We start from the raw sequence: 16,133 nt of genomic DNA, 5'->3' as shown, positions 1-16,133 counted from the left end.
ATACTGTGAAAATCGGCAAATGGCTATAAATCAGAGGAAAGAAATCAGGGCAGTTTGCTAAGTAGGTTCTGCTATGTGCCAGGTATTTCATACATATAAGAAGAAAGGGAATTATATCATAATGTCAGAGTGAATGACTTTTGGTTCACAAGCCAAATGTCACTAACTAGAGGAGATAGCATGTAAGGCTTTTTAACCTCCCAAGGTTGTGTTTTAAGTGGACAACATTGAAAAAAGTAAAGAATTTCTCCACATCCCTCAAAGGTCATATTCTAAACATTTGTAAGATTATGGAAAATATATTTTTTAAAGGATTTTATTTATTTGAGAGAGCCAGCACAAGCAGAGGGGCAGAGGAAGAGTAAGAAGCAGGCTCCCTGCTGAGCAGGGAGCCCAAGGTGGGGCTCAATCCTAGGACCCTGAGATTATGACCCAAGCTGAAGGCAGACACTTAACCGATTGAGCCACCTAGGAGCCCTGATGGAAAACATTATTAGCAAATAATTCCAGAGCAGTTGATTTTATAATTGTTAAATAAGTTTAATCAGTACTGTTTTAAATACCTTAGTTGTGTTCTTATCCCTTTAGGAAGCCTGGGAACAGAAAGAAGATGATGACCTCAAAAGAGCAACAGAGTTAAGTCTTCAAGGTGTGGAGATTATTTTAATTACATTGTTTTAATGATGAAATGTATCACAAACAGAAAAGTATGTGAAGCATTATTTTTAGTGATGATAACAAATGTGAACACCTTCAAGGTAAAGAAATAGAACCTTAGAAATTACCTGTATACCTCTTCCACCCCAGAGAAAACCACTATTCTAATTTTTGTATCCATCAGTAGCTTGCTTTTTTTTTTTTTTTTTAATTTTATTTATTTATTCATGAGAGACACATACAGAGAGGGAGGCAGAGATACACAGGCAGAGGAAGAAGCAGATCCATGCAGGGAGCCTGATATGGGACTTGATCCTGGGTCTCCAGGATCACACCTGGGCCAAAGATGGCGCTAAATCGCTGAGCCACCCAGGCATCCCCAGTAGCTTGCTTTTTTAAAATAATTTTATCATCTATATCCGTATCCCCCTTTTTTAATTTTGAAAAGTTAAATCACAAGGACAATCTGTAATTGTAATTCATCTATATGAAAGAGCATTACTTAAAAAAAAAAAGAAAAATGGGGATCCCTGGGTGACGCACCGGTTTAGCGCCTGCCTTTGGCTCAGGGCGTGATCCTGGAGACCCGGGATCAAGTCCCACGTCGGGCTCCCGGTGCATGGAGCCTGCTTCTCCCTCTGCCTGTGTCTCTGCCTCTCTCTCTCTGTGTGTGACTATCGTAAATAAATTAAAAAAAAAAAAAAAAAAGAAAAGAAAAATGAAAGAGCATTACTGCCACTAGTAGGGCTATTAGGAGAAGATAATGTGGCTTCAGTTAATCCATGAATTTATAAGAGTTCACTCTTAGGAAGTCAGTGGGCAAAAATCATGAGTTAGTATTAGAAACATAATCTTACCATAGTCATGGCCTTTCATAGAACTAATATATGGACCAGGTGCTAACAGGGACATATAGCCATGGGAATTATACTAACTTTTATTTTCTATGATCACTGGTCTTTCTCTGGTTCTCAGAAATGAATCAAAGCAGAACACTTTGGTGTTACAAACTAAGTGCTCTAGGCTGATTTATACGCCAGGGTATAGAGAAGAGGGCATGAGTTTTGTGGCACATAGTTGAGGCAGTTACAAATAATTGAAGCAAGGTTTACCAAGGCATTCTGTCCTCCTATTAAAAAACTGGTATAGGGATCCCTGGGTGGCGCAGCGGTTTGGCGCCTGCCTTTGGCCCGGGGCGCGATCCTGGAGATCCGGGATCGAATCCCACGTCGGGCTCCCGGTGCATGGAGCCTGCTTCTCCCTCTGCCTGTGTCTCTGCCTCTCTCTCTCTCTCTCTCTGTGTGTGTGTGACTATCATAAATAAATAAAAATTTAAAAAAAAATGTTTAAAAAACTGGTGTAGTAGTGGCAGTGATGGCAGCGATGGCTGTCCCAAGTCCTGTTGTACCAGTCTGGACTCATTGCCCTCTACATCCACACATAGATATCCTGAGATCTCCCTAACCATTCTCCTGGGGATTCCCTTCTGATTCTCTCCTTTCTTTGAATCTCCCATTTCCTGTTTCTCACTCTTCTTCATTCTTGGTCTATACTTGTGCTTTGATGGAGAACATCCTAGTAGTTTTCTTAGAAAAGAGGGACTTGAGGGGTGCCCGGCTGGCTCAGTCAGAAGGGCATATGACTCTTGATCTGAGGATCATGAGTTCAAACCCCACATTTGGTGTTAAAGGTTACTTAAATAAATAAAAACTTTTTTAAAAATTTTTAAATAAAATAGGGGTTAAGACTTAGATTTTTTGGAGACCTTGCAAGTTTTACTCTACCCAGTCAAGTATTTGATTAATACTTTGGCCTGAATATAGAAGTCTGGGTTTGCAATCATTGTGAAAGTACTGTTTGCAGAGTTGCTGTAAAGAAAGCTATTCTTTATCCTAATAGGACCTCTTTTTTCTCTGAAAGCTTGTAGGATCTTCCTTTTATTTCTGTTGTGATGAAGTGTCAAGCAACATGCCTTGATGTGGGTCTGTTTCATCCATTTTGCTGGCCATTTAGTTGATCATTTTAATAGAGAAACGTGTCCTTCAATTATAAGCAATTTTCACTGACTTCCCTTCTTTTTTTATTTTTTTTATTTTTAATTTTTCTTTTTTAAGATATTATTTATTTATTCATGAAAGACACAGAGAGAAGCAGAGACACAGGCAGAGCGAGAAGCAGGCTCCATGCAAGGAGCCCAACGTGGGACTCGATCCCAGGTCTCCAGGATCACACCCCGGGCTGAAGGCAGCACTAAACCGCTGAGCCACCCGGGCTGCCCCCTTTCTTTTTTTAGATTTATTTATTTATTTGATGGGGGGAGCAGAGGGAGAAAATCTTAAAGCCGACTCCCCACTGAGTGTGGAGCCCAACACAGGACTCAGTCCCAGCACCTGTGAGACCATGACCAGAGCCAGAATTGAGAGTCGGATGCCTAACTGACTGAGCCATCCAGGCACCCCTGTCTTTTGAAACTTCTGTTACCCAGACCTCCTGGTCTGTTTTTTCCATTTTCTCATTTCTTCTTTCCAGGTTTCCATCTTTTGATAATTTTGCTCGGCTCCCTGGGAAATTTCTCTAACCTTATTTCTAACTCCAAACTTTCTTTTGAGTGTTTTGTCATATTTCTAATTTTCAAGAACAGATTTGTTTTGTAAATATTCCTTTTTTGTAAGTTTTTTTGGGGAGATGGAATCATAAAAGCAATACCATCTCAAATCTCTGAGGATGTTAAATATAATTCATTTGTGAAGTTTTCTTCTCCCTGAATAGATTGTTTCCTCCAGCTGCTCTGTCCTATGTGGACATTATGGTCTTTATATTCCTTATTAGAGGCTTTCCTCAGATACCTAGTAATCCTTGGCTGTGGGTTCATGATTAAGAGAAGCAGACTAAAAGGATGGTTGGAAGCCCTAAACACATGAATAGCTAGGGCTTGTCACTTGTGTGTTTTACAGAGTGGGACTGTTTTGGGGATGATATTAATGTTTTAGGCCTTTCTCTTGGGCTGGTCAGATTCCTAAAAAAGAGTTTTCTAATCTCTTGCCTTTGCCTAAAGGTAAAAGATGTGGCTGCCAGAGTTCTGGGAACCAAATATAGGAACAGGGCTGGGGGTTATATTCATTCTTCACTATTCAACTGTGGCCCACTCCCCTGTTTTCAGTATGTGCATGGCATCCCCCAGTCCAGAGACTGTATTCACCCTCTCCAGAGGATAAAACTCTAAACTTCTATCATTGCTCAGCAGCATGAAGTCTGGAGAAGAGGATCCTGGGAGTCTGTTTCTCAAGTACTTTTCACCAAGTCCTTATTTTTATCTCCTACTTAAGCCTCCAGTTTCAAGGGTACCTGGTACTTCCAAGTTGTATGTTTCTTGAACTCTGTGTGATGTAAATTGGATTGGTTCTCAACTTTTCCATTACTGGCTTAGGGTTTGGCTTTGGCTCTCCTGGGTCTGCTAATTCAGTCACTATCTACTTTCCAGCTTGCACAATTCTGACACTAGTCTTTTTTTCTGTTCTTCCCATTCTTAGGTGTTCATGTCTTTTAAATAACTATACTGTGATTTGAGTGGAATTAATTATATTTAAAGCAAAGAGGGAGGATGCCTGGGTGGCTCAGTGGTTGAGCATCTACCTTTGGCTCAGGTTGTGATCCTGGGGTCCTGGGAACAAGTCCTGCATCAGGCTCCCCAAGGCGAGCCTATTTCTCCCTCTACCTATATCTTGGCCTCTCTCTCTGAATCTCTCATGAATAAGCAAATAAAATCTTAAAACTAAATAAAAAAGCAAAGAGACACTCAAGTACAAATGCTTCTGGGATTTTTTTTTTTTTTTTTTAAGATTTTATCGATTTATTTGAGAGAACATGAGCAGGGGGAGCAGCGAGGAGTGACAAGCAGACTCCCCACTGAGCAAGGAGCCTGACATGGGACTTGATTCCAGAACCATGAGATCATGACCTGAGCCAAAATCGCGTCTCTACCGACTGAGGCACCCAGGCCGCCACCTGAGAGTGTTTATTTAAAGTCATTAGTAAAGATGGATTCTTCCAGTGAAAACACATTATTAAAGAAAAAAGTGGGGATCCCTGGGTGGCGCAGCGGTTTGACGCCTGCCTTTGGCCCAGGGCGCGATCCCGGAGACCCGGGATCGAATCCCACGTCGGGCTCCCGGTGCATGGAGCCTGCTTCTCCCTCTGCCTGTGTCTCTGCCTCTCTCTCAATCTCTCTGTGACTATCATAAATAAATAAAAATTAAAAAAAAAAAAAAAGAAAAATGGGGATCCCTGGGTGGTGCAGCGGTTTGGCACCTGCCTTTGGCCCAGGGCGTGATCCTGGAGACCCGGGATCGAATCCCACGTTGGGCTCCCGGTGCATGGAGCCTGCTTCTCCCTCTGCCTATGTCTTTGCCTCTCTCTCTCTCTGTGACTATCATAAATAAATTAAAAAATTTAAAAAAAATAAAGAAAAAAGTGGATCTTGGATTTAGTTGTTAGTGCATTTTAGTGAAACTTACAGGTTAAATTTGCATTGTATTTGTTAAATTTCAGAAGATTAATATTGAAGAAAATGAAAGGATACTAATTTTTTTATGTCTTTTCTGTGAGATCATTTGTACTTGCTAGGGGCACCTACAATATACACCAAGTACTTGAAATCTAACATACAGTTTATGTAATGTGAAATTTAGTGAAATTGGGTTATTTGTAAAATCCTGTTCTTTTTTTCAGTTTTATTCCTTCTTATTAGCATTATATCCTTTTCATATAAACATATTTTTAAGAAAAAGGGACATCTCTTTCATAGATACCTGATACCTGATTGTTATTCCCCACAGTGGGCTGGATAAATAGAACCCTAATAATAATATGGTTTATGTTTCCTTAGGATGATAAAATGTGTACTCCAAGCTGTTTTATCTTTCTAATCAAATTACTTTGTGTCTATTCTAAGAACTTTTACAACACTTTGTATTCTGCAGAGTTTAACAACTCTTTTCTGGATTCATTGGGTTCTGATGAGGACTCTGGCAATGAGGATGTTTTAGACATGGAATACACAGAAGCTGAGGCGGAGGAACTGAAGAGAAATGCAGAGGTAGGCTGCCTTATTGTCTAAGTAGGACTGCTCGGGCTGCCAGCATCACTCCTGCCATTTCTCTAACAAGGCCCCACTGTCAGTGTCCATGGTGGCAACTACCAAATGCTCTTCACTTTCTCTTGTCCTTTGCTTCTGTTTTCTCTTTTCTCTTCTTTCCTTCCTTTCCTTTCCTTTCCTTTCCTTTCTCTCTCTTTTTTTTTTTTTTTTTTTTTTTTAGGATTTTATTTATTTTAGAGAAGGAGAGCCTGTGTGTGAGGGAAGGGGCAAAGGGAAAGGGAGAAAGAATCCCAAGCAGATTCCAAGCTGTATGCAGAGCCTGACACAGAGCTTGATCCCAGGACCCTGATATCGTGACCTGAGCCAAAACCAAAAATCAGATGCCTAACCAACTGAGCCACCTGGTACCCTACTTCTTGTTTCTTGTTCACAAAATTCAAAACAATATGAAATAAAACTAGAAAGACATCCTGACTCCCTTGTGTGCATGTTAGGTAGTAACTGGGTAACATGCCTCTCAATATCATATATATGTGTTAATTCACCTGTAGTTCTGCTAAAACTATGTTGTCTTTAAAGTGAAATAACAATAAATAAATAAGTAAATAAATAAAGTGAAATAACAAAACTAGTTGGCTATTAGTAAAAACTATTGGATTAATGACATTAAACTACATTGTAACTTTCTTTTACCCTTTTTTTCCTGAAAGAGTTGGTTTTTTTCCATTTTCCAATTCTTTTTGTAATTTTAATTACCTAGGAGTTTACTGTCCTAACACAACTACTATTAGTATTTTTACATATTATTTTGTCAGCCCTGCCGCTAAGTATGCTTCTAAAAGGTCATAAGTACAGCATTTTTATCCTGTTTACTTCTTAAAGATGACTTATAAGCATTTTATTTTTAATGATTCTATGTGCTATATTCCTTCAGATCAACATACTATTTCATTTAATTTTTAACCATGAATATTTAAGTTTCTACTGTTCTACTGTAATAATACTTTGGGAGGTGCCTGGCTGGCTCAGTTGGTAGAGCATCCAAACTTTTGATCCCAGGGTCGTAGATTCAAGCCCCACATTGGGTGTAGAGATTACTTTAAAAATATATTGAGGGGTGCCCGGGTGGCTCAGTGGTTGAGTGTCCGCCTCTGACCCAGGGCCTGATCCTGGAGACCCGGGATCGAGTCCCACATCAGGCTCCTTGCATGGAGCCTGCTTCTCCCTCTGCCTGTGTCTTCTGCCTCTCTCTCTCTCTCTCTCTCTCTCTCTCTCTCTCTCTCTCTGGGTCTCTCATGAATAAATAAATAAAATCTTTAAAATATATATATATAGAGAGAGAGGGAACTGTGTATGATTGTAATGTTTTTGATATTTAGGATTTTCTTCTTTTGATAAATTCCTAGAAGTAAATTACTGCCTCCAAGTTGAGAAACAGTTTAATAGTTTCTGGTTTACATATACCCATATTCCTTCCCCAAATGTGTACCTTACAGTGCTGCCTTCAGTGCATGAATGTCACTTTCCAGGTTTTTAACATTTTTTTACTAACAATGTCTTAATAGCATTTTTAAGAATATTTAAAATGTTAAAGCTTACCCATAATCCCTATAGCACCACTGCAACTGTTTTCATTTTGTTCATTTTGTTTTCCAGTACTTAATCATTAACATACCTGCTTTTATAGAGCTATAATTATTGTGTGCATTCGTGTGGGTTTGAAAAACAAGTTAATGTGTTGCTGACCCACTGAATACTATTGTGTTGAGTTGATATACCACTAATCATTCAACTATTATTGGGCCTATTGTTAGTTCCAGCTTTTCATTATTATAGGTAATGCTACAGTGAATAATTTTATACATCTACTCTTTTCTCCTTTTGAATTATTTTCCTAGGATAAATTCTTAGTTGGGAGTAGAATTCTTGGGTCAAAAATCAAGTTTGACTACACACACACTGGAAGTCAGCCATGTTAGCTTTGATAATAAATTTAAATTTAGTGTTTTGCTTTTATTCAAATGAAGAGTTAAACATCATGCCCACTTCTGTTTTCCAGACAGGAAATCTTCCTCATTCTTATCGGCTCATTAGTGTTGTCAGTCACATTGGTAGCACATCGTCTTCAGGTAAATGGACATGATGATTTCAGCATTTTATACATGAAGTAGCCAGTATTTGCTCCCTATCAGCTTGCTCTGTGCCTAGCTTCATGAGCTGTAGGTTGAATGCATCAAGAAAAAGTCTTAAATCTTTTCTTTGATCACACTAAATGTGAATTGTGTTAAACATGCAACTTTTTTTTTTTATAAATGTCCCCAATTCCCCTATATATGTGTAAATTTATTTATCCAAAAAGTTGTCCTAGTGTATATTTCTCCCTTAAATTTCTGTATGTTTTCTGAATGGTTTTTAGAAACATTGTTGGGGATAGGGTGGATGGGGTGGCTGTTTCTCTCTTCAAAACTTCCTGTACCTGAGAAAAATGCAGTGTGTTTTAAAAACTACAATTTTAAGATTGTGTTTATTTTAGGTCATTACATTAGTGATGTGTACGATATTAAGAAGCAGGCATGGTTTACTTACAACGATCTCGAGGTATCTAAAATCCAAGAGGCTTCAGTGCAGAGTGATCGGGACCGAAGTGGTTACATCTTCTTTTATATGCACAAGTAAGAAACTACCAGGTCTGGAGCTGTGGGCTAAAAATCTCCCATACTTTTTTTTTTTCCTGTAAGGACAAATTGTTCCCATCACTTATTGATTGACAATTTTTTACTTTTGTTATTTTTTGCTAGGGCTGCTATCTTGATATCTTAACTCCATATTAATTACTTATCTCAGAGTAGCATGTTATGTGATAAAACTGTCCTATCGTAAACATTTTTGGTGTTCAAGTTATATCAGCTAGAAGATCTGAGTTACATGGATGGGAACTACATAGCATTGTTATCAGGGGTAGCCATTCTCCTCCGCTCACCCGCACCCCGTTTTCTCAAAAATCAGTACTTGGGGTTAAGACAGTGATCAAATGAATGAGCTGCTTATTTAATAAAATTTAGACACCAAATGGAATTGTGTAGGCTTTATCTCAGCATCTTCTGTCTATCCTTTGGCTTTGCTCACTGAATTTCCTGTTTTATTTCTTGTTTGTTTTATCCCAAGGGAGATCTTTGATGAACTGCTGGAAACGGAAAAGAATTCTCAGGCACTTAGCATGGAAGTGGGGAAGACCACTCGTCAGGCCTTGTGAGGAACAAACTCCTGGCTTGGCAGTGTGCACTGCGTATTCCCTCTTATTGCTGCCCACCTCACCTTTCCTCTGCCGAGGAGAATTTGGAATTCTACTTGATGCGGGAGCAACAAACAGCTCAGGGCCAAACCAAAAGACGAAAATTGCAATTATGTGGAACGCTCCATGCTAATTGTTTTTATGGAAACTTTGGTCTCACATCTGTAGCTGATTATCCTCTTTTTCTCCTACAAAAGTGGCACTTCCTTTTGTCTTAGGAATACATGTTGTACATATATATATACACATACATATATATATATGTACATACAAACACGTGCACACATATATGTGGAATGAATGGAGCCTTAAAGAGTTAGGAGGAGCCACCAGAGAATGCCTGCTCAAAATTAATAGCACAGCAGTTTGGAGAAGAAATGAAGGTGTCAAAGAGTCCATTCACCTGAGAGATGTGTAAAGATATACATATCAGTTGACATTTAGCTTTTCTGTTCCTTGAGTAGTTTCACTCAAGTATATAATCTTTCATGTGTGTTTCTTATTAGTAGAGTTCACTGGAAAGCCAGCTCTCCATGTTACACTAATGACAGTTTGTCCTCCTTGCAAAGGAGAGACATTTCTGCCACCTGGCGTGAGGAGCTTTTTTAAAAAAATTATTTCATGGATTTGTGATGCTTTTGCTGTTTACATGCAGTCCCAAGAAATGGATTGTTGGTGCTTTGGAATGGGTTATGGTCCCGTTTGGTATTTGTTGTATACTTTGTATTTTCTTTAAAGAGGTTCCTTCACACAGTATATTCATTGTATATCATCTATATTAGTATGGTAGTGAAGGTAAAATCTTTGTTTTCTTCTGTATCATTCTTCTGTGGAGCGAGCATTACCTTAATAGATCACAACCAAACTGTAAGAGGTAGGAAAATAATAATCCCAATTGGAATTCCCCAGCAAGGATATTTGGGATTAAGGAAGAATGCTGGCATCTGTCTCATACATGGAGGGGATCCAGATGATGATTCTTGTATTAAAGCTGAAAACTCTGGACCACTAGAAGCCCTACTGCAAGTGGGAAAATTAAGTACATCAGCTTAAGAGAAAGCTTGAACATTTAATCATTTGCTGTCTGGCTTTGCCCTTAAAACAGGGTGAGAATTAGAATGAGATTGGTTTAGGTAATCCCAAGAACTAACAAATAACAAAGGTGCATGATACATTTTATCTTTCTGGGTGCTTTGAGTTGAGACTAAGTGGGAGTGCAACATTAAGTACCACATTAGTCACTCAGCTGGCATAACCAGCTTGGTTATTAAACAGTTTATGAAACCATATAAAGAATGAGTTTGAGAGCAGAATTCTATCCACAAAATAATTTTGTAAGCCCAGGAATCCTTAGGCTCACACAGTGAAGTATAGCAAAATGCAATCTTCAGTATTTTCTTACATGTTTTTCTTGCTTTTATCATCAACAAGGAGGTAATTCTTAGTTCAGTTCTGAGGTAGGGACAAAACCACATCAGTTTTTCAGGGGAGGAAACATGTTAAAGTCCATCATCACAGAAGATGCAACATCTTTTCTGGAAGATTGCCTTAAGAGAGCTTCAGCCCCACACTTGGACATGTTCTGACATAGTAACTTGTTCTAAAATTTTCTGTTTTTAAATCGTAAATGGCCCCAGCACATTGGTTAACTACAGATGAAAGCTCTGCCTCTTACCATTTACCTATACACTACTATAGTGAATGTCCCGAAATGGTGTGCTGGTAGGTTATCCATGAGTAATATAGAGCAGAAGAAGATACTTGTTTTAAAAACTACAGCTTTTGCTGGAAAATAACTGGTTTTCTCCAGAATGAGTGAAGTGATGATCAAATTCTATAACTAATTAGGACTTCTCTTCCACATATTTGCATTTGAGAGCTTCAAGAGGTGCTGTTAAAAATATGACTGGAAATATTTTGAAGTGGGGGATACGTTAGGGCATAAAAAAATAGAAATGATGCCATAAGCCTGATTGTCCAGAAGTGCCCTCATTTGACTTGTTTTTTGTAGTGTGTGTGTGTGTGTGTGTGTGTGTGTGTGGTTGGTTGGTTGGTTGGTTGGTTGGTTTAGAAGTACACGTGGTTCAAAAACCTGGTTTGAAAAAAAAAAGAAAAGGAAAGAAACTTGGTTTGATCTTCATTTCTTGGTCTGGACTTGTTAGTTGAAAATAGGTTACTGAGGTAGATGAATTTTATCATTGCTCATGTGCTTGCAAGTTTGGGATATGAATTTTCCTTGGTAGCCCATGCATTGTTGTGGCCTGGTCAGCCTTCCTCTCTCCCTGCACTCCTTTATTTCCCCTTTCACTACACTTTATTTCTCATTTGGGTTCAGGGAAGGGTTCAGGACTACAGTTGGCGATTTCAGAGGGACCGCATTGTAGGGATTTATTGTTTTTTTGAGCTGGCTGTATATATTTAAAAATTGTAAGTAGATAATATATTATTTTTTTGCACAGTATGATCAGTTTGCTCAGAATCAGAGCAGGGGTGGGGGGACATTTGATGTGTTGGGGCCAGGAAGGGACAAGTCAGATAAGGACAGAGTGCTTCAGTCCCGGGCAGCCCACACAGCCACCTATTTTCTATTGAAAATACCAAATGTGGTTACATTACTTTAGATGGCATTGAATTGGAACTTGACAGCACTTAGTCCTGCAGACAACTGATCTTAATTGAAAATTTTTGGAAGGGAAAAACTAAAAGTCAAACTTACTGACTCTTATCCCCGAGTATTTGGAGAATTAGAAGTTGCATGTGCCCAGACGGCTGCTGTCCCTTTAGTAGCCATGACCTTAATCCAGGCCCATGAGAAGATAGACACTCTGATTTGTGGGCAATGTATTTATATGTGTGTGCTCACTCATCCGTTTTGTCTCAGCAGGATAGAATAAGAAGAAGCAAGTCCATGAATTGTTCTTCTATTTATATTTTGATTCCAAAAGCTATTTGTTTACTTGCCAGGGTCTGTTAATTTCAGGCCTAACTTAATGGCTCAGTAACAGATGTAACAAATGTAAATGTGTTTACATTTTTAAAAAGTATACAGTGATACTTAGAGATCAGCTGATTAACTCTGGGAGGCAAATATTAGACTATACATTTCTTTACTTCTAATTCAAGTGTAGAATTCTTCCAAAAGAGAAACTGTAAGAATTAAACCCTCACCAAGTGAATTCATGAATTTACTTATTCTTCTGTATTGCAGTTACCATTATGTAACTATATAAACATAGCTCTACACATGTACAGCTACAGATATAGTTGTATAATGAAATTTGGAAACACCTAAATTGAAGAGATTTTTGGCAGTGTCTATATAGTTAAGTGTTAGAGTATAGAGAGAGCATGGGAGTGAGGTTTGGAGACATACAGAAAAAAAGTAGTTGTAAACTCCATGGTCTGAAAAGAGTTTATATTAAAACAAATAAAAACATTACTCTTCTTCTTTCTTTGTCCTCTGAAATGACTGCAGTGGATACTCCTAGTCAGCCAAACTTTTTTTTTCTCTTTAAATTGGCATTCCCCACCCCCGGTGGTCTTTAGTCGGGGAAACAGAGCTAGATCTCCCAAGTACATTCAGATCTTGTATATATATATATGGAGATTTTTAGAATAATGAACAACCCAGTACCAGATGCAAGTCCCATGGGTGTCCCCCCAAAACACCAAAACAGGTGTATCCTTTCCTTCTCCCCATCTTGCTTTACCACTGAGTAATGCTCTCTTTAAGTGTGTACAAAACTGAATGGATTTCTGCCATCTAATATCTTTCAAATGCATTACTTCAAAATTCTAATTTTGTCTCTATTGGTATGTCTTATTAACATCTGAAAAACATATTTTATTGGGAAACTACAGTTTGGTCGGCCTTGAGAGTTTTGTGACAGTTTTTTGCTCTTGTCACCACAATCACTGACTCCTTTATGGCATGCTTTGATTATTAGACTTCAGGCAGTCTTTTCTGTTGTATCATATTTATACACAGTAAATTTTTCTTTCCATGTGTGCTATATGTCTGAGGTTTCGAAGTTTTTAATAAAAAGTGTGCCAGTATGAGTAAAAGCAGTTGATTTTAGAATATTGGACTTAAAGTACATTAAGAGGTTCAAAGTATAGGCGAATTCACTGGTGAAACAATAGAGGGGATGAGGGTCTGAATCAAGACCCAAGTTCAATAGGTCAAATGCCAAAACAAGAGCAATCAACTGACCTGGCCTGTTTCAAGAACAGAGGGGATGCAGGGAGTGAGACCACACACTTCTCGTCCCCAAGGCTTCCCTCCCTCTCTGAGCTTGCCCTTCCATCCCAATTCCTCTGGCCTGTTGTCAGTGTTGTTTACTATAGAGAGGAAAACCGAAGGAAGGGTCCTACACTTTGCCTAATTGAGCCACTACCAGATTTGCTGGCAGCTTTGGCCACATTATTTGTGAGGTGATTTTCTTTCTTTGTGTTCAGAGTGACTTGATTCTGATTCTTTATGTTGTTTCGTATGGAGCGGCACTTTATCTGTGTTTTAGCAGAACTGTTCCTCTGTATCCTTTACGGTTTTTCCTTATTTTTGTTTCCTTTTAAATTATGCATAGAGTTTTTTGTGTGTGTGAAATTAAAGCCTTTATTAACCTTGTGTTGGTTCGCCTGTTATTTCCGGAAAAGGACATAACCTTTCAGACACTTAACCATTGGTTGAGGTTGTTAAATCACTTTCTGTTGGCTTTCTGGTTTGGACTTCCATGCAGCAGCATCACACCTTAGAGGAAACGGAAGGGCAGACAGCCACATGGCTGGAGTCCACAGAGTTCTCGTTTTCACTGGAGGAGCCTGTGAAGCTTTGCAGAGGTCCTGGATGACAGTTTTAACTCGGCATTGGGCTTAGCTAAGCTCTTCCTTTGCCTTATTGGTACCAGACAGGCATGAAACGGCCTCCAATAGAGACATACCCAGTGGGTATGTTGCTTTTGCTGGGAACCAGTTAGTGTGAAACTTCCTAACTGGGCCTTTTCCCAGGCCATTCAACTCTTGCAAAGGAGTCCCCTTTAACTTGTCGCCTAAATCAGGAAAGTGTGAAAAGGAAAAGCCATTACTCTGGGAAAGATGTAAAACTGCAAAAGCTTCAATCCACTCTTCTTAGATAAAAATTAGTCACAAGAGAGGAAGACCAAGGGACCCTCAGAATTCAAATGTTTTGTGGAGTGTTTGCTCTTCTAAGAAGGGAAAAGTCTGAACAGGATGATTAAAGTGATGTTAACACCCAGGATGGAAACAATGTGACCAGCTTCTTAGCTGAAATTAGACCATAGTCTTCTTAGGGAGGTATCATTCTGGAAGTATAGTTAGGTTATTAAATAAAAGTGGCAATGCCACAGACAGCCACTCACAGATAAAATTTCACTTCAATTAGTACAGGACTAATAGGCCAGTCATGAAAACAATGAAACCGCAAACAAGATAGGGGACTGCTCTCCAACCACAACCATTTCTGCTTCTCAAAACAGGCCTTTTTCTTTCTTGAGGTTTTGTTGCTTCCATTTAGGGAGGGCAGAGAAGGCCGTGGGTGTCATTCCCAAGACCTTGGTGAAATCCTCGACAGACAGGTGCTCCTAGAAGAGAGGAACCAGAAGGCAACGGTCACCTTCTTCCCCCACGGTTTACTTTGAGAAGTCCTATAGGTGTGGTATAGTAACTACATGAGGGGCAAAAGCAGGTAAGGTCAGGAGAACCAGGATGGTTGGGGAGGAGTCAGGTGACACATGAGGTCTAAGAAGTTTGATCCCTGAATTTGGAATGTGACCAACATGAGGTAGATTGAGTTCCTTTAAAAAAAAAAAAAAAAAAAGATTGAGCTCCTTTTGACAAGTGCACCCTAGCACCCTAGCTCTGAAATAACTAGGACATTTGACTTTAGCTTGCTTAAGGAATTGGCCAACTAAGAGAATGTCTTAGTTTTCCTCTATAAGATGGGAGAATAAAGGCCAATTTTTGCTTCTTTGTAATGCTTTTATGGGGAGGAAAATGATACTACACAGGGAAGGGCACTGGAAACCAGTATCTTGTTCATCTGTCTTACTGAACCGTGGACCCAAGCGAGGGATCCTTTCTGTATCTGGCCCACAGGGTCAGCAGATGAGCCCCAGAAGGGAATCTACCCACGTCTGGATATACAAGACTCTGCTGTTACACAGGAGGCCCAGCTCTGCTAGCAAGAGTCCTGTGAGCCTGGGGAGGGGCTTGCCCTCCTGGGCCCCACCTTGCTCGAGATCAAGTGAGCAAGGCCGGCCACCCCAGCCCGAAGAGCAGAGCACGCAGCAGTCTGGCACACATGTACAGCTGCGGCACTTGCAGAAACACCTGGCTGTTCTGAGCGGAAGTGGATGACTCATCCTGGCTTCTCCCATCCTGTGAATGATCTAGAAGCTTAGCACAATTCTATCTACTTTTTTGCTCTTAGTTTAGAGATCATGACCTGGAAACCACTTTCTAAGCCCAGGATATGCTGCTTCATGAAATGAAGGGCTTGCCTGAGATGACCTTTGCTCCCAGCTAACTCGATCGTAGACAATACTGCTTAAGGCCAGCTAAGTGCCCTCAAGGCACATCGTGTGAGAACCCCAAATTGAAGCTGCTATGAAACAGCATCCCCCAGCCTTCACCTCTGCTCCCCAGGCCCCAAGAAGAGGACGAGGTAGTAAGAGCCATGGGTTCTTTTCAATGTGAGCCCCCCCAACTGCCACCCCAGGGGAGTGCTTTATCCACTCCTGCAGAGAGCCCTTAAAGAAACAGCTTGGAAAACATCTGTAGGTGGACTTCAAGCTCAGGTGGTCTGTTGCCTCAGTTCTCTAACCTGTCTTTAGGTTTGCCTCCTGCCTCCGGGCATTCGCTCCTCAAGTTCCCTGAGAGCCCTGCCCCTGCCCTTCCCCGCCCCTCCCCAGGCAGGGAAGAAGAGAGGAAAGGTGAGCGGTTCGAGCATCAGTGGCTGGGGAAGATGTGCCTACACCAAATTGGTTTGTAGCAAACCGCCACCCCAGGTCCTTCACCACTGGGGCTGCAGGTGCCCTCTCTGGCCCCACCCAGGCTGGCTCCACAGCTTGG

The 16,133-nt window shown here is 40.1% G+C and overlaps 2 protein-coding genes across 2 annotated transcripts in view; one reads left to right on the top strand and one right to left on the bottom strand.

Annotated features, from left to right (window-relative positions):
• Positions 1 to 13,671, top strand: part of USP37 (ubiquitin specific peptidase 37) — a 96,106-nt gene extending 82,435 nt beyond the window's left edge. Inside the window, 5 exon segments of the mRNA NM_001313862.1 lie at positions 589 to 649; positions 5,637 to 5,752; positions 7,812 to 7,881; positions 8,286 to 8,424; positions 8,918 to 13,671. Coding sequence (NP_001300791.1) covers positions 589 to 649; positions 5,637 to 5,752; positions 7,812 to 7,881; positions 8,286 to 8,424; positions 8,918 to 9,005 — 474 coding nt within the window. The 3' untranslated portion in view covers positions 9,006 to 13,671.
• VIL1 (villin 1) overlaps positions 12,439 to 16,133 on the bottom strand; it is a 25,918-nt gene continuing 22,223 nt past the window's right edge. The window contains exon 20 of the mRNA XM_038585723.1: positions 12,439 to 14,644. Within this exon, the coding sequence (XP_038441651.1) occupies positions 14,531 to 14,644 (114 nt within the window). The 3' untranslated portion in view covers positions 12,439 to 14,530. The remainder of the gene's footprint in view (positions 14,645 to 16,133) is intronic.

This window comes from Canis lupus, chromosome 37 (assembly GCF_011100685.1).
Source record: "Canis lupus familiaris isolate Mischka breed German Shepherd chromosome 37, alternate assembly UU_Cfam_GSD_1.0, whole genome shotgun sequence".
Lineage (NCBI taxonomy): Eukaryota > Metazoa > Chordata > Mammalia > Carnivora > Canidae > Canis > Canis lupus.
This window is presented reverse-complemented; position numbering and strand designations above follow the sequence as displayed.